Genomic DNA, 24,343 nt, shown 5'->3' with positions numbered 1-24,343 from the left:
GTCTTCCACGAAAAACCTTAGAGGATCAACCTATTCATTTCCAGCTACCTTCACCATTTACGGTTCATGCTAACTACAACTAGATGAGGAGGGCGACACCTAAAAGGAAAAAAAAAACCACATTAAATTGATAAATACTAATAAATTGAACATTGTTTAAATGAGCAATATTTCTATATTTCTTGTATAATAATTAATTATAAAGCCTTGTAGAATGAGGGTTTCTTTAGATCAGGCTTGTTATTCCATTGAAGAAACAGCATGAAAAAGAAGTGTCAAGAAAAATATTCCGGAGGATAAAAGACAAAATCACACGAAGTGTAGTATGGTATTGTACACTGAGTATGGACAATTCCCATCGGCATAAATTCCAAGTAATAGTTGGCCATGTGTAAGAAATATTTACAAAATACGTACATATATACATGTATAATTAGAAATCGTACCAGTAACGTATCATTTTTCAAATTACAATCAGAGTGAATCGAACTCTAACTTTGAGGACTAGCTCAAGCAGAGAAACCAGTAATCCATCAAGGAATGCATCGCATTTGGCACGCATTTGGCATGTCGAGTGTGTGTGAGATTGCTGCTAGTGACAAAATATAACCCAACAAAACAGGACAGCGACGTCTAAACACAATAAAAATCATACAAATGGGTCGCTAATGTGACGTCCATTTAATAATGGCTTCCTACTGGAAGAGAATAACCTCCACACATGCTAAGAATCGTCCAGTTCACAACAAAAAAAAGGTAAGGAAAAATGGACTCATTCGCTCAATCCTTGAACTGGTCAGACATGCAGTAATGGCATAAAACTAAACCAGCTAAGCAAAATATGCAAATAAAGCAGTACCACTTGAAGTAGAAATAAAACCTGCACAGATCCGTGTTGCCGCCTTGAGTAAAAATAGAATCACTAAATAAAATTCTCCGTGGGACAGAAGATGATAATAAGGCCAGAATAGGATCAAATTTGCACGGACCCAAATCATAAAGCTCCAACAGATATATTGCTGAGCTTCTGTGAAAATGCCGGCCATTCTCCGCTTCCTTCAACTATATATGATGCTTTCCTGAGAATATCTACTCATAACAGAAGCACAGGCATCTTCGACTATCCTTACTACTTCATTCAGTAGGGTTTTATTCACCATGGCTGTGATGCCTTTTTTTACTCTCATTTTCGTACTTAGTTTCTGTTATGTTACCGCTCAGAAAAACGAGCTCTCACCAGCAACTACTACAACGAGGAATTTACAGACATACATTGTCCATGTAAGGCAACCAGAGGGCAGAGTTTTTGCTCAAACAGAAGACCTCAAGAGCTGGCACGAATCTTTTCTGCCCGTTACCACAGCAAGCGCAGATGAACCGCCACGCCTGCTTTACTCGTACCAAGAAGTGATCAGTGGTTTTGCTGCTAGACTAACTCAGGACGAAGTAAAGGCAATGCAGGAGATGGATGGCTTTGTGGCAGCATATCCTCAAAGAGTATTCCGTAGGAAAACTACACACACACCCAACTTCTTGGGGCTGCACCAACAAACCGGAATATGGAAGGAGTCAAATTTTGGGAAGGGCGTGATCATTGGCGTGCTGGATGGTGGAATTGAGCCCAACCATCCTTCATTTAGTGGTGCAGGAATTCCACCTCCACCCGCTAAATGGAAGGGGAGGTGTGACTTTAATGCATCAGACTGCAACAACAAATTAATTGGTGCAAGGGCTTTCAATCTTGCAGCTAAGGCGTTGAAAGGAGAGAAACCTGAGGCACCGATCGATATAGACGGACATGGGACCCACACAGCAAGCACTGCTGCTGGTGCATTTGTGCAGAATGCTGATGTTTTAGGGAATGCCAAAGGTACGGCAGTTGGGATCGCACCTCATGCCCACCTAGCAATATACAAGGTGTGCTTCGGAGACCCCTGCCCAGATGCTGATATATTAGCTGCACTTGAAGCAGCTGTGCAGGATGGTGTTGATGTGATCTCAATCTCCCTTGGTGAAGTGTCAGTTCCATTTTTCCAAGACACCACTGCAATAGGCTCATTTGCAGCAATCCAAAAAGGAATATTTGTAAGTTGTGCAGCTGGAAATTCTGGCCCATTTAACGGCACACTATCTAATGAAGCCCCCTGGATGCTAACAGTTGGAGCAAGCACAATAGACAGACGTATTGTAGCCACAGCAAAACTTGGAAATGGAGAAGTATTTGATGGTGAATCTCTCTTTCAGCCCAGTGATTTCCCTTCAACATTAATGCCTCTTATTTATGCTGGAGTAAATGGTAATGATTCGGCATTGTGTGCTGAAGGATCCTTGAAAGGTCTCCCTGTTAAAGGTAAGGTAGTTGTGTGTGAGCGAGGGGGAGGTATAGGAAGGATTGCCAAGGGAGAAGTAGTGAAAAACGCTGGAGGTGCTGCCATGATTCTTTTGAATGAAGAAACTGACGGCGTCAGTACTTCAGCTGATGTTCATGTTCTTCCGGCAACACATGTGAGCTACGCAGCTGGACTGAAGATCAAAGCATATATAAATTCAACAGCAACACCAACAGCAACAATCTTATTCAAAGGAACTGTCATCGGAGACTCATCTACTCCGGTGGTTGCTTCCTTCTCTTCAAGAGGCCCCAGCCTGGCAAGTCCAGGTATTCTGAAACCAGACATTATTGGTCCTGGAGTAAGCATTCTTGCTGCATGGCCATTTCCCGTTGACAATACCACAAAATCAAAAGTCAATTTCAATATAATGTCTGGAACTTCAATGTCTTGCCCGCATCTCAGTGGAATTGCAGCTTTGCTTAAGAGCTCACACCCTTACTGGTCACCAGCTGCCATTAAATCTGCTATAATGACTTCTGCTGATCTTCTAAATTTAGAAGGCAAACCTATTCTCGATGAACAACTTCAGCCTGCAGATGTTTTAGCCATTGGTGCCGGCCAGGTCAATCCATCAAAGGCAAATGACCCGGGATTAATTTATGATATTCAACCTGATGATTATATCCCTTATCTTTGTGGCTTGGGCTATAAAGATGATGAAATCAGTATCATTGTGCATAGACAAATAAAATGCTCAATGGTATCGAGCATACCTGAAGGAGAGCTGAACTACCCTTCATTTTCTGTCACACTGGGACCATCTCAGACATTCACACGAACTCTGACAAGTGTTGGTGAGGCATATTCATCTTATGCAGTCAAGGTTAATGCACCAGAAGGAGTATATGTGAGTGTCAAGCCCAAAACACTTAACTTCACAAAGGTGAACCAGAAGATGTCGTATTCAGTGACATTTAGCCATATTGGTTCAAAAGGTGAAGCAGGTGAATTCACTCAAGGATTCTTAACATGGGTTTCTGCTAAATATGTTGTTAGGAGTCCAGTTTCTGTTAAATTACAGTGAGTAATGGATGCTTATCGTACAGTGGGCACCTGGTGACTTGTAATGTCATCAAACTTCAAGGAGCTCTATGCGATCAAACATAAATGTACTCATTTCCTTCAATAACATGGTAATATTTTAAAGGAGATAACGACTTGGACAATCTAAGTCTAGAACAGAAATAAACCTCACATACCAGGTATATGATGTAGAAATCTTGGATCTGCTTCTCATCGAAAAAATAATTAAAACATAAATATAATAATAAAGATTAACAACAATAAACAGGATGTGGACAAAGAAGAATGGTGCAAAATAGATACCAAAGACTAAACGGTAAAAAATAATCTCACAACGCAATGCACTTTCTCCCATCCAATTTACGGTTGTATGTTAGTTGTTCACTTTCTCCCATCTAATTTAAGAATGGTGCAAAATAGATGCCAAAGACGAAACGGTAAAAAACTGCTGATATAAGTCTAATAATTAACTTCCACTGGGAGACTCTATAATCTCCTTACCTAGATGTTGCACATAGTCAGCAAATAATACAGAAAGCAGGTGACGAGATCCTTGCTCAAGAATGATAAACATCAGATTTCCTGTTTACTCACACCTCAGGTCATCAGGTCTACATCTAAGGAAGCTAATAATTTTGAATACACTAAATATCCAGGAGCTACATCCCCGATATGTCAACAGTATCGCACTCTATCAAGGGAATTACAGAGGAACTTTCCCATTGTAGGAACTCAAAATAAGATTAATTAAGCAGTTACCATAGATTGATCCTTGGCTGCATTGTCTCTGAAATTTGATGGTTGCATAGTAACAGTGAAAACTGAAATACACGAAAACTCATCAGCCAAAACCAGGAATTTCACTGGCGGCAGCAACAACTAAGCCATTACTGTCAACTTCGTTTGAACTGGAACATCACGATTCACGAGTGGAGGCTTCACCCTTAGCTTCCCCATTTGGATTAGTCAACTTGTTGTAGACAGATCGAACAGTTTCTGCTATTTCACGTTTCATGCCATCACTTGATCTGATTATACCCCACAACTCATCAGATACGTGGCTCATTACTTAGTCCCTAGCAATTGTAAGCACACCAAACGAAAAAAAAAAAAGGTATTATCAGCTCCCACACAATTTACATTTCTAATCCTATTACAATAACCATCCAAAGAGTTATCAAATAAACGTTTGTAACTATCTGCTTAGAAGTCCAGAAATATAAAAATAACCCTTGTATAATCATTAAACTGTAAATTGCTTCGACTATTTCAACAAAGAAATACAAAACCACCACCACATAAACCTAAACAGTCACCAGTCACCAGTCACATTTTAATCACCGGCAGAAAGCGAGAAATTAGTTACTAACCCAACCTCCAGATAATTATCATCAGAAAGGTGTCTGGGTTTCACATTCTCAGTGCCTTCGTGATTAAGCGCTGCCGATTGCTTCACAATAAAAGTAATAACCTCTCGCAGTTCTTCCTGCAATTAATTGCCCCTCTTTCAGAAAAACCCACACAAATTTGGTTCAAAAACATACAAATTATAAACAATTTCCAACCATCCAAACATACTTTCAATCTACCCCATTCAAACCCTAAAGTTCAAAACTTTGGCCAAATAAAAAAATCAAATCGAATATTATTGCGTAACATACAAGGTTCCTATAACAATTCACTGAATTTAATTAGATTATTCACTGAAAATTAGTTTGAAAAAAACTGAATCGGTACAATTTACAAAAGCCTTGATTTCTACAATTACGTTTTGAACAAATACATAAGAACTTAGGCACAAACAAATACATAAACTAGCAAAATTCTTTATCCTTGGACAGATGAGAGAGAGAAGGGGGCGGACATTGTTTTTGAGCTTCTGGATGATGCTGCGGCGGAGTCTGTCGAAATCTCCGTCGTCCTTGAGCCGATCACCTCCTCTTTGCATCCTTGTGATCTTGCGAGCCCTCCAGTTGGTTTTTGCTTTGCTTCTTTGTATCCAAACCCCTTACTTTTTTGCCGCCACAACCATAGCTTATTGCCTCGTGAAAATTTATTTCTTTTGTACAAGACTAGAGAAGATTTTTTTTTTTTTTTGAAATCTTGGATGGGATTCCTAATTTTTAATATTCTTTAATTAAAATTTTAATAATATTCAAAATTTGATTAAGGTCTCTGATTTTGTCAACCTCATTATGTTACTATTAATAGTTATAGTTTTATAGTTTTGACATTAATTGTTTGATATTTTATGAGATTTATAATCCTATAAATTTAAAATCCCTCATTATGATACTATTACAAACGGTTACAATAAAAAAATTCAAACATTTTGATTGAATAAATGGATAAAAACTATGTAAAAATAAGAAATAATAAATGGCAAAAGAATGTATCTATAGTGTTAAAAAAATTAGTACATTTTACGAAAAAATTGGTACATTACACATATAACAAAGTGGTACATTAATAAAGAAGAATGGGTACATTATAAATAAATTAAGGTACAGATAAAAGATTAAAAATTATGAGTACAAATGAATTTTTAAAAATATAGGCGCTAAAAGAAATTAATACATGAGTACAAAATAAAACTAAAAAGAAAAGGCTTTTTATATTAACACCCTACAAAATGTTGAATGCACTTCAAACTAAAATTTAATATTAAATCACTTATTTACTGTGACATCCCACATCACCTAAGGGAGTGATCCTTATATGTATATTCTCATCCCTACCTAGCACAAGGCCTTTTGGGAGCTCACTGGCTTCGAGTTCCATAAGAACTCCGAAGTTAAGCGAGTAGCGCACGAGAGCAATCCCATGATGGGTGACCCACGAGGAAGTTGCTCGTGAGTTCCCAAAAACAAAACCGTAAGGGAATGGTAAGCCCAAAGCGGACAATATCATGCTACGATGGTGGAGCGGGCCCGAGAAGTGATCCGCCCCGGGCCGGGATGTGACAATTTGGTATCAGAGCCTAACCCTGGCTGCGTGTGTGCCGACGAGGACGTCGGGCCCCTAAGGGAGGTGGATTGTGACATCCCACATCGCCCAGGGGAGTGATCCTTATATGTATATTCTCATCCCTACCTAGCACGAGGCCTTTTGGGAACTCATTGGCTTCGGGTTCCATAGGAACTCCGAAGTTAAGCGAGTAGCGCACGAGAGTAATCCCATGATGGGTGACCCACGGGGAAGTTGCTCGTGAGTTCCCAAAAACAAAACCGTGAGGGAATGGTAAGCCCAAAGCAGACAATATCGTGCTACGGTGGTGAAGCGGGCCCGGGAAGTGATCCGTCCCGGGCGGGGATGTGACATTTACCCCATTATGCAATGACAATTTTGACCTTATTAGGTTTTTTTTAAAAAAAAAAAATTAAATATACCCCAAATCACTTTTAGCGTATTATTTATCTTCTCAACTATCAAAACTCTCTCCTCCTCCATTGTTGAACAAAACTCTAACCAATGAAATTACAAACATGTTGATTGAAAAAAATTATTTTTGACAAATGAAACACAAAATCGATGTTTCGGAAGCTTTACATGAGGTAAGACTTCATATTTTTCATTGTTTTAGCAATTTCGATGACATCGATAATTATTTAATCTTGCGTTTGCTGCGTTATTTAAACTTCTATAGTTATATTCACCTTTTAGAGTACAAACTGAGAGCATGAATAGCATTGGACTTGCTTTGTTAGATTATAAGTAAATTATGACCTAATGTATGTGTTTTTTCCTTTCTTTTTCGGTCTCAGGTTGGTACCGAGGAGTAGCTAACGGAAGCGATTGCAACAGCAACGGGGGAGAAGAAATACTGCTTGTGCTTCGTTGAAGTGATTGTTCACAAGGATGACACAAGCAAAGAGCTGCTTGAATGGGGATCCAGGATCTCTTCTGCCAATAGCCGCCTGCCAAATCCTCAATAAAAAAAGCCATGCTTTAGAATGATCTCAAAAAATCCAAATTAGTATAAGATCTTAGTACTTTAGTAGATTGAATTATTTTATGGATTTTCTCATTTACTTGGATGTAAGGTGTATGTACAAAATATAAGAGGTATATTGAGAATGTGGGGTGTGGGGGTATTATGGGAAAGTATGTGGAGTGTATTAAGATAATTTTTAAGTGAAAAAGAAAATGTGGGGTATATTAAGTATGTGGGGTTTACTCGACAATTTGTGGGGTGTTCATATAATAAGCCAAAGAAAATACTACAAATTAAAAAAAATGTTTAAAAGTGTGGTACAAACTAAAAATATAAATATATAATACAAAGTTTAGGCATAAAACATAAATATACCATATGTAATTTTTCTATCATTGATTAAATATACAATATTACATGACGGTATACACATGAGTACAAACACAAATAAAACTTTTAAAAATATGGGCACAAAAAGAAACTAATATATGGGTGCAAATTAAAAATGAAAAGGAAATTGGTACAAATTAAAAAAATATTGGGTAAAGTACAAAAAACTACCTCAACTATTGCGGTCATGACAGTTTCATATCTCATCTTTTAAAATTGACAATGTCATACCGCATCTTACGAATTTGTGACAATGTCATACCTCCGTCAATTTTTCTGTTAGTTTTTCTGTTAAATGCTGACGTGGCAATAGACGGGGACCACTTTCTATTAAAAAATTAATAAAATATTATTAAAAACTAAAAAAAATATTTAATATTTTATAAATATTAAAATAATAAATAAAAGTAAAATTAAAAAAAAAGGGGTAAAGTACAAAAAACTATCTCAACTATTGGGGTCACGACAGTTTCATACCTCATCTTTTAAAATTGACAATGTCATACCGCATCTTACGAATTTGTGACAATGTCATACCTCCGTCAATTTTTCTGTTAGTTTTTCTGTAGACGGGGACCACTTTCTATTAAAAAATTAATAAAATATTATTAAAAACTAAAAAAATATTTAATATTTTATAAATATTAAAATAATAAATAAAAGTAAAATAAAAAAAAAAGGGGTAAAGTACAAAAAACTATCTCAACTATTGGGGTCACGACAGTTTCATACCTTATCTTTTAAAATTGACAATGTCATACCGCATCTTACGAATTTGTGACAATGTCATACCTCCGTCAATTTTTCTGTTAGTTTTTCTATTAAGTGCTGACGTGGCTTGATTCGTAACCCACTTTCTATTAAAAATTATTAAAAACTAAAAAATAATTATTTAATATTTTTTAAATATTAAAATAATAATAAAAGGCAAAAAAAAAAAAAAAAAAAAAACCCCTCATTTCGTCCCTCCCCTCCCCCCTCCTCCCTCCTCTGTCCTCTCCCCATCTTCATCTTCTTCCCCCACCTGCAAATCCCAACAAAAAATAAAAAATAAAAAATCCAATTTGTCTTCCCCCCACACTCGCACTCAATTTCCCCACACCCACACCCATACCCACACCCACACTCTTCTCCCTCCTGCAACCCAAAAAAATAAAAAACCCAGATCTCGTCGGTGGGAAGATGGGTGTACAAAGAAGGTGGAGGATGAGTGCGGAAGAGGATGTGGAGAATGGATGAAAGTGGTGGATTTGGGGTTTGATGGGTTTTCAAAAAAATAAAATTTTTTTTTTCCTTCTTCTTCCGTAGGGGAGTTGATGGTTTAAAAAAAAAAAAAAAAAAAAAAATTTCCTTCCTCCTTTTTTTCCTCCTCTTCTTCTTCTTCCTCCTTCTCCTTCTCCTTCTCATTCTTCTTCTTCCGCAGGGGGGGTGTTGATGGGTTTTCAAATTTTTTATTTATATTTTTTCTTCCTCTTCTTCTTCTTCCTCCTTCTTTTCTTCCTCTTCTTCTTCTTCTTCCTCCTCCTCTTTCTCCCTTCTTCTTCTTCCGCGCCGATAGGGGGGATTTTTTTTTTTCCTTCCTCCTTTTTTTTCCTCTTCTTCTTCTTCCTCCTCCTCTTCCTCCTCCTCCTTCTCCTTCTTGTTCTTCTGCAGGGGGTTGTTGGGTTTTCAAAATTTTTATTTATTTTTTTATTTTTTTGGGTTTGCAGGTGAGGGGAAGAAAATGAAGATGGGGAGAAGAGAGAGGAGGGGCAGGGGGAGGAGAGGGACAAACTGATGGGTTTTTTTTTTCTCTGATTTTATTATTATTTTAATATTTAAAAAATATTAAATAATTGTTTTTTAGTTTTTAATAATTTTTTAATAGAAAGCATGTTCCGAATCAAGCCACGTCAGAACTTAACAGAAAAACTAACAGAAAAATTGACGGAGGTATGACATTGTCACTGACACACCCCGACCGAGATCAGGGCGTGACAGCCACCCATCCTGGGAGTTCTCGTGTGAGTTCCCAGAAACAAAACCGTGAGGGCGTGGTCGGGGCCCAAAGCGGACAATATCGTGCTACGGTGGTGGAGCGAGCCCTGGAAGTGGTCCCACCCGGGCCGGGATGTGACAGTCACAAATTTGTAAGATGCGGTATGACATTGTCAATTTTAAAAGATGAGGTATGAAACTGTCGTAACCCCAATAGTTGAGGTAATTTTTTGTACTTTACCCTTTTTTTTTTAATTTTACTTTTAATTATTATTTTAATATTTAAAAAATATTAAATATTTTTTTTAGTTTTTAATAATTTTTTAATAGAAAGTGGTCCCCGTCTATTGCCACGTCAACATTTAACAGAAAAACTAACAGAAAAATTGACGGAGGTATGACATTGTCACAAATTCGTAAGATGCGGTATGACATTGTCAATTTTAAAAGATGAGGTATGAAACTGTCATGACCGCAATAGTTGAGGTAGTTTTTTGTACTTTACCCAAAAATATTTGCAAATTAAAATTGGTACAAACTAAAAACAAAAATATATGATAAAAAATTTAGCCATAAATATAAATATTCTAATTGTAACATTTTTAACACTAAAGGAATATATTTAAAAATAAAAATATTTTATTATTCAAATAATTAATGATGTTATTAATACCCAAGGACCTTGATCAAAAATTCAAAATGAATAGGATTTTAATCAATGAAGTAAAAAGAAGGATGTGAACCTAATTTTCCCTTTTTTTTTCAAAAAATTATGACTGGTTTGAAAATGCTTTTAAGATAACTGAAAGTGCATTTGGTGAAAATATTTTTAAAATAATCTTAATAAAAAATCCCGTTGATCTTGGTAAAGCACTTTAAGTGCTTCTTGCTAGAAGCACATATTTTGTGCTTTTTCCAGTTCTTTTTGGAACCCAAATCAATTTCACTAAACACGTTTTTAATTTTTTTAAAAACACATTCAAACAAGCTATTAATGCATGAATCATGATTCTTTGAACAACCCTAATTAGAATTGATTGCCAATCCTCAACTGTTTTAGTCTATATCTAGAACTCGGCCCAGCTCAAACGCAATTTCTCCACGGTCTTTCTTAATGGTGTCTTTGATTGCAACATTTTTACCCTCTAGAACCGATGTTGCGTCGAATGTTGGGTCTTCCATCCAATTTCCTTGTTCTTGGTCGAACTTGTATTTTGGGCTCAAACAATAACATTCACCAAAATTATGCAAATTAATAAAAGAATTTTAATAAAAAGCTTCCGGTACTGTTTACTTTAATGAAAAATCATATTTTTACACTAAAAAGTCAATCCTGGTACTATTCACTTTACTCTTTATTTTTTCCTTATCGTTAAAACTTAAAGTTTTCAAGCCATTTTTATTAATTTTCTTAATTAATAAAGCAAATTAATCAATCTTGGGGACATATATAAGTTTATTGAATCAACTACATCCAAACTAACTCCATACAAATCTGAGCTCAAAACAAATTATAGAAATTGAAGTCATTTATCTCTCTTTTGGTGAGAGCCCTTCTCCCTCCCTAAAAGTGTTTCTCACTGGTTTGTGAGTGTTTTTCCATTCATCCTCAATTTCGAAGCCGCCGACCCTAGCTTTGTCTAAGGTCGGTGGCAATCCTTCGTTTCTTTTTTCTTCTCTCTTCTTCCCTTTCTTTCTCCCATCCATCACCCCCGCTTTCCTCTGATTTCATTGTCCTCTAAGCCAAATCTCCCCTTCCCTACCTCCATGATCAATCCTCTCCATAACTTTCTTCATCTTCATAAAATCAATCCTTCATCGATCTCATCTGGATCTGCACACACAAATCTTCAACGCAATTTTTCGCAATCTCCTTGGAAGGTGCATAAAGCTTCGACCTTGGTGTTCACACTACCACCTCATTCCTTCTCTTTGCTTTTGTTGGCACTGGTATTTGCAAGCTACTTCTTCCTGTGTGTTTCTTTCGATTTGTGGTGGAGATTTCGGTGGTGCTCTTTTGAGGATGTAAGTGTTTCTTCTTCATCCAGCTCAAGAACCATGTTTGGCCTGATCTCAGGCATTTGTTGGGGGCGACGGTTTGAGATGGTGGGTAAGAAGCAATATGGCGGCAATGGAAATTACAAGTTGTTAGGGTTTGTCTCAGTATTTTTGGTGTTGGGCCCATAACCTGGTTTTGGATTTTTGTTTTACTTTGGAGGTCCACTTTTGTGTTGTGTGGATATTGTAACTGTGCCTCTCTCTTGTAATTATGTTGTCTTAGTAATAAACTTACCTTTTTATCCAAAAAAAAAACAAAAAAACAAATTATAGAATCTTTTTCAAATTCAGTAATGACTAAGGATGTAATGTTATGATTAAAAAAAAAAGTAAAAAGGAAAAAAAAAAACAAAAAGGAAAGAGGATGTAATGCAACTAAAGATCTAAAAGTAAAACATCTAATGAAAGAAAAAAAAATTGAATCATGTCTGAGGATGGTTCTCACCATAGCACCATGGTGTGGTTTTTTACACGACCTGTTAACCCAGTACGAAATGACATGAAATTAACAGATTTTCAGGTCAACACGATAACGAATCGGGTAACCCGATGAGCACCTGTTAAGATAACGGTTTAGTTCAAGTATACACGTGGGTAACCTGTTATATGATAAGAAAAATATGAATTTAATACTTTTATACCACTAAAAAAATACTATAATTAACAACAATAGGATTTAATTCCAAACCGAATTGAAAACTAATATACACACACACACACACACACACACACATTCAAATTAAATTTAGAAAATTGATGACGGTTGGATTGGCTGAGATTTAATCCCCGTAATCCAGTGTTTTACTCAGCCCTATATCAGACTCGCTCTCATTCTCGAAGGCTCGAATCGAAGCAATTGCTCGATCTCTCTTGAATCTCACTCTCGAACCTCAACTTTGGGCAGCCACAAGTGCACGACCACCCTACCTAGGCTCCCCTCCACCACATCACTGTCACCACATACAGCCTAGTAACTCACCACCTGTCGATCTGCTCCTTTTGTCTCTGATTCTCTCTCTGGATCGAGCAAATCTCGTTAAGATATCTTTGTGGCAATGTTAAGATATTTTGAAGTAATATTTGTATGGCAATATGGTATGTTCCAATTTAGAAAGAGAAAAGAAAAAATTTCTTAAGGGGTCATTTTTAACTATTGGGTAAAATGACCCGACCTATTAAGAATCGTTAAGATAATGAGTGTGACATAATACGACCCATTAAAATAACAGATATTACACAAAAAAGACACAAACACGGCAAACACGACCTGTTTGCCAGGCCTAGTGTGGTATGAGGATGAAATGAAGACGTGGGTTGACAAGTGTGGTGGAACGACTAATGAATTAAAGGAAAACTAATGAAAAGGGTTTGAAAACTTTGAGTTTTAACGATAAGGACAAAATAAAGGGTAAAGTGAATAGTACCAGGATTGACTTTTAGTATAAAAATGTGGTTTTTCGTTAAAGTGAACAGTATTGTGGGCTTTTCATTAAAACTCCCATGAATTAATGGGTTGAGGCCCTGAAGAACGCGCAAACTAAAACGTGATGGTTAAACAACCCCTAAGTAAGGGCTGGTTTGGTATTGCTGTGCTTTGAAAAAAAAAAACTGCTTCTACTGTGCTGTGAGAATAAGCAGCTGTGAAATAAAGCAACTAGAGTGTTTAGTAAAATTTTTTGTAAAGTGCTTTTGAAAAAAAAAAAAAAAACAGTATTATAGTATTTGATAAACTTTTATGTAAAACAGATGTGAAAAAAAGTCGGTTTTCCAAAGCTGGGTTTTGCAGCTTCTTGTTTTTGGCTTTTTTTACCCAAAACTGTGAAAAAAAACTGAAGCTGAATGTTTACCAAACACAAAACAGCTCCCAACTTTTTTTGATACTAACTTTTTTCAGAATCACCTCAGTACCAAATCAGGCCTAAGGTGGAGAACAAAGCTGCTCTATTACCCAAAAAGAATTTTACCAAAGCAATTGACAATATTGAGATTAGTTCTTAGAAGCACATGCAATGTCTTTGAACTTTCAGATGGAATCCCATCTTAATTTATCCTTTGACAAGGCATTGGATATCTTGTTCACGCAATCTTCACAATTATTTGTCTTCTATAAGGACGTGGCAGATTTTATAAGATGATGAAAACATCTGTGGAACTGTAAGTGTTTTGTTTGATACTATTTCGAGTTTTGACAGTGTCTCTGAAATTGGAGGACAATAGAGCCGTTGCATTTCCCTCCACACATTCCCCACTCACCTTATCTCTTCGCATGTTGTTTCTCTTCGCTTTCCCTCCAAACAATCCCACCCCCCAAAAAAATGAATCCAAAATTCAGATTACCAAAAAAAATCCTGTCTTCATTTACTACTCAGCTCACTCTGTAACCAGAGAATTAGTGGCTTTTCTCAGTTCCAATGGCCACCAAATTAGGGTTCACCTTAACATCTACAACCCCTTTTAATCCCTCTATTCAGAGACCCCTTGTCTCCGCTTCTTCTTCCTCCTCGACTAGGGTTGAGTCTTTTCAGATCAGTGGCAGACAGCTATGCCTCCGCCGCCGCCGCCTTTTGGTACTTCCGGCTAAGGCTACCGCTGACCAACAAGGTCAGGATCATCTGTCCATATAAGGCTTTGAATTATATTTTTTTGTGGTAGCTGCTTTGATTGCAGTGTTGATTAATCAGTGAATGAAATTGATTGAGCATTTTTTTTTGTATTTATTTTTTTTTTATAATTGAAACAAACTAATTAAGTAATCATATCAAGTTCAGTGCAGTATTGATCTTTCCAAAACTACAGGGGTGTGGTAATTTCACACTTTGCTTACTATAGAGGGTGTCCTAATATTTTCTGTTCGAAATAGCAATATTCTAAACTATTCTAATCTATGAGGATGGAAATTGGAACTTGGGTGCAAAACACTGCTCTAGCCAACTGGCCTCCTCGTGACAAAGGGTGTGCTAATTAATTAGTAAACAGATATTATGTGGAAGATACAATTTCTACTTCATTGCATAGGTAGGGGCAGATTAATAGGACCACCAACCTAAGTATACAAATGAGTTAATTCTTAAGTCGCATTAGCCATGATAGTATTTAATAATTTAAACTTTTAAATAAAAAAAAAATAAAAAATAATAAAAAATAATAATAATAAAAGAAGAAGAAAGTGTTCAATTTGATGTTTTACTTCCTTAGTTTTAATGCAGATTGAAAGGGACTTATTCATGATTCAGTCTTAAACTATGTTAGCTGACACCATGAAGTGTGGACAAGTTTTTTGCATACGAAGTTTTATTGTACAATTTAACGAGTAATGCTAGGTAGACCACGTATAGTGATCTCTTTTGCTGTCAGTTCTTGAAAATCATTTCTTTCTTTTTTTCAGAAATTTATACTCTTTTCTTGGTTTGTTTTTGGAATATTTCCTGAATCATGTCCAATATCCTTTTTCAGGCAAGGTCGAAAACGATGACGTTGTTGACAGTAAAATTTTGCCATATTGTAGCATAGACAAGAAGAAGAAGTCTTTGGGTGAACTTGAACAAGATTTTCTTCAAGCTCTACAAGTAATTTTACACTACATTTTAATGTTTTATAGTACTATAGTGTTTTGCTATTAAACACATTATGATTCCATGGATAAACCGATACAAGAAAGTACTAATAGATGTTCGCATTTGAGATACTAAATGGTTTCTTCTTCTCTTTGCTCGTAAAGTCATTCTACTATGACGGAAAAGCGATTATGTCAAATGAGGAATTCGATAACCTTAAGGAGGAACTCATGTGGGAAGGCAGCAGCGTTGTCATGCTAAGTACGTAGTGTTTCATTTATTTTTCTGAATGAGACTTGGCACCACAATATCTTGGGATTTCATAATGGTAATATTTCTAAGATACAATTTCAGTTTCTGGTGTTTAATTTTACCGTGCAGGTTCTGATGAACAGAAGTTTCTGGAAGCCTCAATGGCCTATGTGTCTAGGGAAACCAATTCTGACAGATAAAGAGTATGATGATCTGAAAATGAGGCTAAAGGTGACTGTGTGTTGGTTTCATGTTTAGGCACGCATAATATGATTAATAGTATAGTTTCTTCTATCTATCGTTTCCATTTGCTTCAGTTGGTGAACATAATTTTCTTCTTTTCAGACGGAAGGGAGTGATATTGTAGTCGAGGGTCCAAGATGCAGTCTCCGTACTAGAAAGGTGCGTAACGCTGAGTTTTCACACTCTTTCTCTATATATCCATGTATGAATTACCCTTGTGCACCCTTAATTTTGTGGTTTCATAAGAAGGACTGCAAAATGTGAATGTAAACCCAATATCACAAGGATTATCTCTTTAGGAAAAAATATTTCTTTAGTATTTCGTATTCGCCTGTTTGATTATAGAGGTATTGAGTAAAACCCATTACTTTAATACCGGATCTAAAGATTTTTCTCTTGCTTGTCCTCCAAATGTCTCTGCACTTCTGCTGATTTACCATGGAAAGAGTTGTTTAAGTTGTCTACTATTTGTTTTCTTAAGCTTACATGGATGTTTTACTGTCCTTTTTTCTTTCTCTAATACAATTTCTGTGAGATACCTTGGTTGCGAAATCAGGGATAAAAGGCTAACCAAGTTCTGGTTGTACTGATTAACTTTCTTCCAACAGGTTTACAGTGACCTGACTGTTGATTATTTGAAGATGTTGCTGCTGAATGTCCCTGCGACTGTTGTCGCACTTGCAGCGTAAGTCATCTGCTTAAACCTGCTTGCTCCGTGCACATAAACGAAATACGGTCAACTGCTTAACCAGCTAATAACTTCTTGTCACCGAAGTTTTAGTCTAGTTTACATAGATGATATCTAATCTACCACTTAATCAACAATCTTGTTTCCTCATCTGCTAGGTTCTTCTTTTTGGATGATCTGACCGGTTTCGAAATCACATATCTTTTGGAGGTATATTGTTTTAATTACACACAACTTGTAACCATGAAGTTTTGGTTGCTGTATGTATCCATTTTACACTCTTTCAAAACAACCTTTCATAAATTCTTGGATTGCAGCTGCCGGAGCCATTCAGCTTCATTTTTACATGGTTTGCTGCTGTGCCTGTCATAGTTTACTTAGCTCAGGCACTGACAAAGCTAATTATCAAGGATGTTTTGATCCTGAAGGTAGGATTCCGTCTTGTCAAATGCCATTTCTTAGGGATGTCTGAAAAGAATACGTACGTAAATTGTGGATACTGTATTGTTTTTAACATTTCACATTTGTTTGTCTAGGGCCCTTGTCCAAACTGTGGTACAGAGAACTTGTCATTCTTTGGGACTATACTTTCCATTTCAAATGGTGGTTCCACCAACAACATCAAATGCTCAAAGTGAGTATAAACCTAATCATGATTCTAGATGAGTGGTGCAATCCGTCACGCACACGTGGGTGATTTCTGACCGTCTTTAGATATATGTAAGTTCCACAAAGGAGCTCACGTGCATCAATACTCAGAAATCATTCAAGCGTGCGTGAGCAACTGACTGTAGCATTTTATTCTACTATTGACGTTTCTTTGTTTTGTTTCCACTTGTGTGGTTTTATCCCTTGGACTCTACTTGGCTCCTTCATTGATGATAGCGGCATCATTTCATTATACAAATATTAAAATTGCAATCGTTCTCTCTCTTTATCATCATCTGAACATCATTTCTGGAATAAAAAAAAATCATTGGATTTGTAGACCAATTAGTTATTCATATGAATCAAACAAATTAACGGTTAACCATAAAAATGAAACATTCTGATTATGACATTTGTACGATAAGTATGATGTCCACGTTGCCATTGAAAGAGGTATGGCATGAGCCAAGCATTATACTTTTCTCTTGGTTTGGATTTTGTGTTCGTTTGGACATGATTTACAAAAGTTGTGTTTCCATTTAATTTGAACTGTGATGAGTAACATTTTACTGCAGCTGCGGAACTCCACTGGTATATGATTCGAAGTCGCGCCTGATTACGTTGCCAGAAGGAAGCAATGCATGATCAGAATTTGGGAGCTCAAATAAAATGTAGCATAAATGTAATTAACGAATAATCAGCACTCGTGTATTGTGTAAGCGTTTTCTTGTGCTGAAGAAGACCATGCAATTTTCTTTGTTTTTGGGGTCTCTTTGGAACATCTCAACAGCTGATTGTGAATATGAATACAAGGAAAGAAGAAGATATCATGATCAGACGGTTCAGATTTAGTCTTATGCATTCCATTATCAGTTGTCTTCAGCTCCTGTGTGCACATTGTTTTCTCGTTCTCTCGTTCGGTATAGAAAATTGAATTGGAATCAATGGAACTGCTGTTTTCTAGATATGTCAGAGGTAGAAGATGAATTACTCAGTCCGAAAACTTATCCGTTCCAATCCCAGCCACCCAGCAAATGGTAGGGTTAGAGGGTATCCATTTCAATCCGACCCTCTATGCTAAACGAGGCTTGTAGGTCGGAAACGGAGCTACCGATGCAAGAACATTGGAAAATAACTCAAGTTGTAAAGCATTTCTATTTGGGTTTGTTTTCAATAAATATGAAATGCTTGTATCCAGCAAGAACTAAAATCGGTACTAAGATTACAGAAATCCTTCCGAAGAGTTTAAAAATCCTTACAACATACCAAACGGCCTCCGCAAGACAGTTGAGTAAAGGCAGCTAAAGCTTAAGACATCCAATAAAATGGGCATCGCATCAAACTCTAACGGCATCCTTCCCACTCGATCCATCCAAAATGCTGCCTCCGAAGAAACATCAGTGCTAATGCCACAGCCATCTTCTCTATAGAATCGCCACGTCCAAATAATCTCCAATCTACAAAAAGTGAAAAGATGTGAGAACACCCCTTTTTTTGGTCAAACTCCAATAAACTTTGACATAAAATTTCAGTTTACCTGAAAGCTAAGATCATTCAGTGCCTTGCTTTCATCCACTTGTCTCCCGTTTCCATGAGAATTTGTCATCCCAACCTTAGAAATCCAAGAAATACATGATTTTTAACAAAAAGAAGAGAGCGGGGGAAAATAGTTCAATTGTATATGTACACAAGCAAAATTGTTTTGTTTCCCACCTAGCTATATGCTGGAAAATGCGCAAAATCATACTGCATACACACCCTGTAGACTACCTCCAATTGTAATGGAAAATAAATTTCAAAATAACAAGAAAAGAGAGAAACCAACCAACCAACTGGAACTAATTTCTTGGGATCAGATCAGTATGAAATATAGTAAGGAATTTGCTATACGGTGAATTTTAAACTAATAATTGCATACGATGGTTGAAATATAATTTCACATGTTGGTGTAAGCATAATTTTCTTTTACTGAAAAGAGGTGAAAATGTATAAAGGAATATCACTTTTTCTATTGAGATGATTTATTATTTTGACTTGAATGAGCATAAGTTTGAGTTGAAGCACTAAAGAGGACTCATTTATCTGTCGAGCGGAGGATACAGAGAGCAGTCCTCGGGTATCTACCTCATCTTGATAGCTAGATTTGAAAATACAAAGGGTAATAGTGTACTGTGATGCATGCATGTATCACTAAGTGAGAAGCGAGCAAGTACCTGTTTCACCACAAAACGACCGCGCTTGTCAGGGTATACAAAAGCAAAAGACAGCCTAGCATTTCTTCTCCGAGCCTCTGGAGCAATCTCTTTGACCTGACAAAGAACTAGAATCATCTTCGGAGCAAGTAATATAATGTTATTCAACCAAATATGGGAAAGAGGATAGGATGACATGACCCATGACATTATGAAAGACAGATAACATACGAGATCAGTTAGCTCACGAAGTGTTGCATCTTTCCATGTATAAATTTGAACCTCATCTTTGGGTTCATTGCCTCTCACTGCAAAGTCCACCTCACTGTGATGAGCTCCAATCTGCCAAAGAAAACGAGTTGAAAGAAAATGTAAAAGGCTGAAATGGAATGTCAACAGCACCCAACCCTTTATATTAACATCCAGTTCCCAAACTTCCAATACCGCCAACTTCTCCTATCTTCTCATTGGTAACACGAGCTCCAAATTATACAAAGCTTCCCCATAATTCCAAAACAAAGTCTTAACGGTATTAGAAACCCAACGTACTTCGTTCTCCTCATTACCTAACTTAACACCTATCTCAGAATCACCACCATAACCTTCTACTGAACTGATTGTAGGGTCTAATTCGAGCAATGACCTTCAAGGCCAAGAGAAATTGAGAGACATAATTATACCAACTTAATTTTCAATTCTTCTCCCTTCGCTCTGTTAATTGGGCTAAAAAAAAACACAAAAAAAATACCCCAACATCAAATTTTTCCTAAGTCTATCCTCTGCAACAAAATCAGCAAAACCTGCTTCGAAGCCAATTTGAAGTAAATAAGATATGGGTTTTTCTAAAATTTGAATTTCCAACAAAAATCACTAACTCCAATTACTTAGAAGCCAAATTTCACAAGTATAAAAGATTCAAAAAATACTAAAAATTAATATCAAAACTGCAAAAAATAACCTAAAAAAAAAAAATTTGAGTTGCACATACCTTAGTGAAAACCCGGAGCAGCAGAGGGCAAGTCTTGCATTACATACAAAAATACAAAGCTGTTCATAAATATATGCCTATAAACCAGCTAGCAAAAAGTAAATAATAAATTTTTAAAAAATGAAAAATAAAGAAACCCTAAAGAAGTAATATAGCAGAGCTGAAAGTTAAGGAGAGTACCTTTTCACGGTCGATGGGTTCGGAGCGGGGGCGAGGCGGCGGGGGCGGCGGACCCCTGGAGTGAGGCGGAGGAGGAGGTGGCGGAAGTTGTCTTCCGGGTGGGCCTCGCGTCTGGGGAACCGGCCCGCCCATCTTTTCATCTCTGCTTCTCTTCTCCATTGTCGAAGTCCTTGCCTGAGAACGATTTCGGGTTTTGGGGTCGATGTAACAGAAATTTGTCGTGTACGAGACTTGATTAATTATGCGGCTCATGGGTCATGACAAAGAAATAGGTACCGGTCATGGGTCTGAGCCCAAAGAATCAAAAGGCAAGAAAGCCCAAGAAGTCTGCAACCACTCCATAACGCAATAAAGAAATAAATAAACCAAAGAGGTGTTTCATGTTTGCATGTTTGCCCTCCGAACATGTATAGAGCTGTCAATTTCTCCCTAAACTTCACTACTAGCTAATTTTTTCCCTTAAATTTTAATTATAGCTGAGTACCCCCTAAAATTTTTTAAATAGCCAATTTCCACCCCCCCCACCCAAACGTCAGATTTTAGAATTTTTCATCCACTTTTCATCCATCCAATTTTCCATTATTTTTCTCCCATACAGTTTTCATGTATTGCCCGGGTGATAAAAAAATGGATGAAAATTTTAAAATCTATCGTAAAGGGGAAAATTGGCTATTTATAAAAGTTTAAGAGGGTAATCGGCTAAAATTAAAGTTCAGAGAGGAAATTGGCAACTCTATGCAAGTTTGGGGGCAAATTGACAAATATGCCTAAACCAAAAATATTATTCGAGTTTTACGGAGATAACAAAAGCAAAATAAAAACTTATGTGAAAAATGACTTGTTTTCCCAAACTCAAGAACATATAGGTTGCACTTAGAGGTACAAATCGGCTCAAACAGTTCAAGTTTGACTCGTGTTCAACTTGTTTTGACTCGTTCAAGCTTGATTCGTAAAAGAAACGAGTTGAGCCTCAAACAAATTATTAGGCTTGCTAGAAAAATGAGTCAATGTTGAGCTTTGGTATGTTCAGCTCGTAAAACCCATGAACATTTCGCTTTTTACATATATTCGACATGTAATCATTTCCAAGTTTGTTTTTATTTTTTTATTTGTTTAATTTAAAAAAAAAATCAATTTTCATTAAGTTGAGCCAAATAAAAACTCGGATCCGTTTTACAAAGGAGCTAAGTCAAGCCAAGGCGAGGTTGATTCTACGTTTTACAAAGGATCAAAGTATATACATGTATTTTCATACATGTATTTACTTTGATCTTTATATTTTTGAGCAAATTGTTGTAGGTAATCCAAAATGATCTTTGTATTTTCATACATACATTTACTTTGACTTCTGTATATACGCCATATATTCATGACAATTAAAACTTCTAGAAATAAAACTGAGCAAGAAATTAGTAAATTAAAAACATGATTGTTATTTTGAAAAATAAAATTTACAATACCTGTTTTCTTACAAATAGCCTAACACAAAATCTCAGGAAATCATGTGTGAAGCCCAACAGCCACACATGCTCTACATAACCTGAGTTGTGTTGTCCATGTGTTAGGCTTGAAAATTCACCGTGAAAGAACGTGTTAGAATGAATCCAACATTGATGAGAGGATGAACCTGACATATGCTTATAAGTATTGGACTACTCCCCATAGATGGAACCTCAACTTTCTTTATCAAGCAACAACTTTTCTGGTTACAACCAATAAAATTCCTTGATCATAATTAATTATATTTGATTTGGAAATGGATCCTCTTCGGATCCCTTCCACCAAATCCACCTAGTCAATAAATCAGGACCTTTGAAATTTGATCCAACAGCAGAAAACAGGGTCCCTTTAAAAGTTAAAATAACTTTAATCATTGGATCAAATTTCAAGAACCCCGATTCATTGACTGAATGGATTTGGTGGAAGGGATCCGGAGAGGATCCCTTTCCATTCTAGATAACCTCCGGTCATTATAGTACTATTCTATAATATAATAAGCCAAATCTATGTTGTCTTCTGTCCGTTGGATTACTCATCCAACTAATGAATTTTTAAACTTTGACTTAAAACATGAGCAAATAATACTATTGTAATCAAACACAATGTATCCTTTTTCATGCAATTAGTCACCAACTTAATTCTTTCAATAAATATAAAATCCTTTGGACGATTAATAAAATTAAATTATATAAAAAAAATAAAATATCAACCGCCTAATAAGTACAGCCATACATGCCAGCACGTTAGATGCCACGAAAACAGTTTCACTGAAACTATTGATTTTATAAGCAAATAATATAATACTCCTACTTGACTAATTGTACAGCATAAACATCGTTGGGGCCACGAAGTCGTTTTTCTAGCTACATGAAATGTTTTGTAGCTGAACATTATATAAGGCATGCAAAACGGACCAACTGGCATTGCACTTGTACTTCGATCATCCTACAGAGTCTTAAAGGAACCTCTACCAACACAGCCATGGCGTCTTTCCTTCCTTCGTCGAGCCTCAGCTTCCTTCTCATGTCATTGATGCTGGTAACCATTAGCACAACAGTGGTTGCAAAGGTCGTTTACCGGCCGAGTCCATGGAACCTTGCCCACGCTACTTTTTACGGTGATGAGACAGCCTCCGAGACTATGGGTATGTATGATGTTCATTTCACATATGTTGAGAAAATTATTTGTCCTTCAAATATCTAACATGTTATATTATCAAACTAAAATTAATACTGCATATTCAAACACATGATAAAATAAGTTACACCCATTTTTTCATTTATATGTCAGTAAACATGGTACATGCAATACTATTTTGTTGGAACTAATTGCGTATAAATTTCTCTCGATTGACTATATCGGTGACTTGCCACACAAGAAAAGTGTAGCTAGCAAAAACGATGAATACAGATATATTTAAATAAAGTACTTTATCAATTAATTAATAATCCCTATTCTTAATTATTCTGTTTTCTTGGTACAGGAGGAGCTTGCGGTTATGGAAACTTGTTCAGTAATGGGTATGGTACAGATACAGCAGCATTGAGCTCAACACTATTCAACAACGGATATGCTTGCGGAACTTGTTACCAGATAAAATGTTACGGGACAAGTGCATGCTTTGGAAATGTTGAATTCACCACCGTCACCGCCACCAACCTTTGTCCGCCAAACTGGTCCGAGGACTCCAATGCCGGAGGCTGGTGCAACCCTCCCCGCACCCATTTCGACATGGCCAAACCTGCCTTCATGAAAATTGCTCAGTGGAAGGCCGGCATTGTTCCCGTCATGTATCGCAGGTACGCCTTAAAATTTAGGATACATTAGGGTTTTTTTTTTTTTTTTTTTTTTTTACTAAAGTGCAACACTTAGTAAACTACAGAGACTAATATGAAACTTTGCGTAAATTATAGCAACCAAAATCATGATTTGGCCTTAACTAAATAGTTGATTTTATATGATCACATTTTCACAATTGGATTCTAAATCTTCTATGTGATTTTCTTGCAGAGTGCCGTGCATGAGGTCGGGCGGCCTTCGATTCTCTTTCCAAGGAAACGGGTACTGGTTGTTGGTGTATGTGATGAATGTGGGAGGAGGAGGTGACATTGCAAGCATGTGGGTGAAAGGAAGCAGATCAGGGTGGATACAAATGAGCCATAACTGGGGAGCTTCATACCAGGCATTTGCAACCTTGAAAGGCCAAGCTCTCTCTTTCAGGCTAACTTCCTACACAAGCAAAGAGACTATAATTGCCTGGAATGTTGCTCCTTCAAGCTGGAATGTGGGTTTGACTTACAATTCAAATACCAACTTCCATTGA

General features: G+C 36.7%; 4 protein-coding genes across 4 annotated transcripts; 3 read left to right on the top strand and 1 right to left on the bottom strand.

The window, feature by feature from the left end:
- Nucleotides 1-367: 367 nt before the first annotated feature.
- On the top strand, nucleotides 368-4,492 carry LOC125475280 (subtilisin-like protease 4). The gene has a single exon (XM_048579962.1). It carries the CDS (start codon nucleotides 1,159-1,161, stop codon nucleotides 3,415-3,417), a length of 2,259 nt encoding a protein of 752 aa, XP_048435919.1. The 5' UTR covers nucleotides 368-1,158; the 3' UTR covers nucleotides 3,418-4,492.
- Nucleotides 4,493-14,128: 9,636 nt separating this feature from the next.
- Nucleotides 14,129-18,011, top strand: LOC125475279 (PGR5-like protein 1A, chloroplastic). Its single transcript, XM_048579960.1, is given in 11 exon segments — nucleotides 14,129-14,376; nucleotides 15,229-15,341; nucleotides 15,494-15,590; nucleotides 15,711-15,757; nucleotides 15,759-15,812; nucleotides 15,927-15,983; nucleotides 16,433-16,509; nucleotides 16,671-16,722; nucleotides 16,830-16,940; nucleotides 17,049-17,146; nucleotides 17,736-18,011. Coding segments are annotated over 11 exon segments (966 nt in total). The 5' UTR covers nucleotides 14,129-14,186; the 3' UTR covers nucleotides 17,806-18,011.
- A 285-nt stretch (nucleotides 18,012-18,296) lies between these two features.
- LOC103952885 (histone deacetylase complex subunit SAP18-like) lies at nucleotides 18,297-20,739 on the bottom strand. Its single transcript, XM_048579961.1, has 6 exons — nucleotides 20,521-20,739; nucleotides 20,341-20,373; nucleotides 19,584-19,694; nucleotides 19,374-19,469; nucleotides 18,698-18,772; nucleotides 18,297-18,617 (listed from the first exon to the last, which is right to left on the bottom strand). Exons 1-6 carry the CDS (start codon nucleotides 20,677-20,679, stop codon nucleotides 18,585-18,587), a joined length of 507 nt encoding a protein of 168 aa, XP_048435918.1. The 5' UTR covers nucleotides 20,680-20,739; the 3' UTR covers nucleotides 18,297-18,584.
- A 2,262-nt stretch (nucleotides 20,740-23,001) lies between these two features.
- On the top strand, nucleotides 23,002-24,343 carry LOC125475153 (expansin-A7-like). The gene is made up of 3 exons (XM_048579524.1): nucleotides 23,002-23,164; nucleotides 23,504-23,819; nucleotides 24,031-24,343. The coding sequence occupies exons 1-3, from the start codon at nucleotides 23,002-23,004 to the stop codon at nucleotides 24,341-24,343; spliced, it is 792 nt and encodes a 263-aa protein (XP_048435481.1).

Source organism: the organism of the source record quoted next, unplaced genomic scaffold (assembly GCF_019419815.1).
Source record: "Pyrus x bretschneideri cultivar Hongxiangsu unplaced genomic scaffold, Pyrus_bretschneideri_v1 Contig14, whole genome shotgun sequence".
Lineage (NCBI taxonomy): Eukaryota > Viridiplantae > Streptophyta > Magnoliopsida > Rosales > Rosaceae > Pyrus > Pyrus x bretschneideri.
This window is presented reverse-complemented; position numbering and strand designations above follow the sequence as displayed.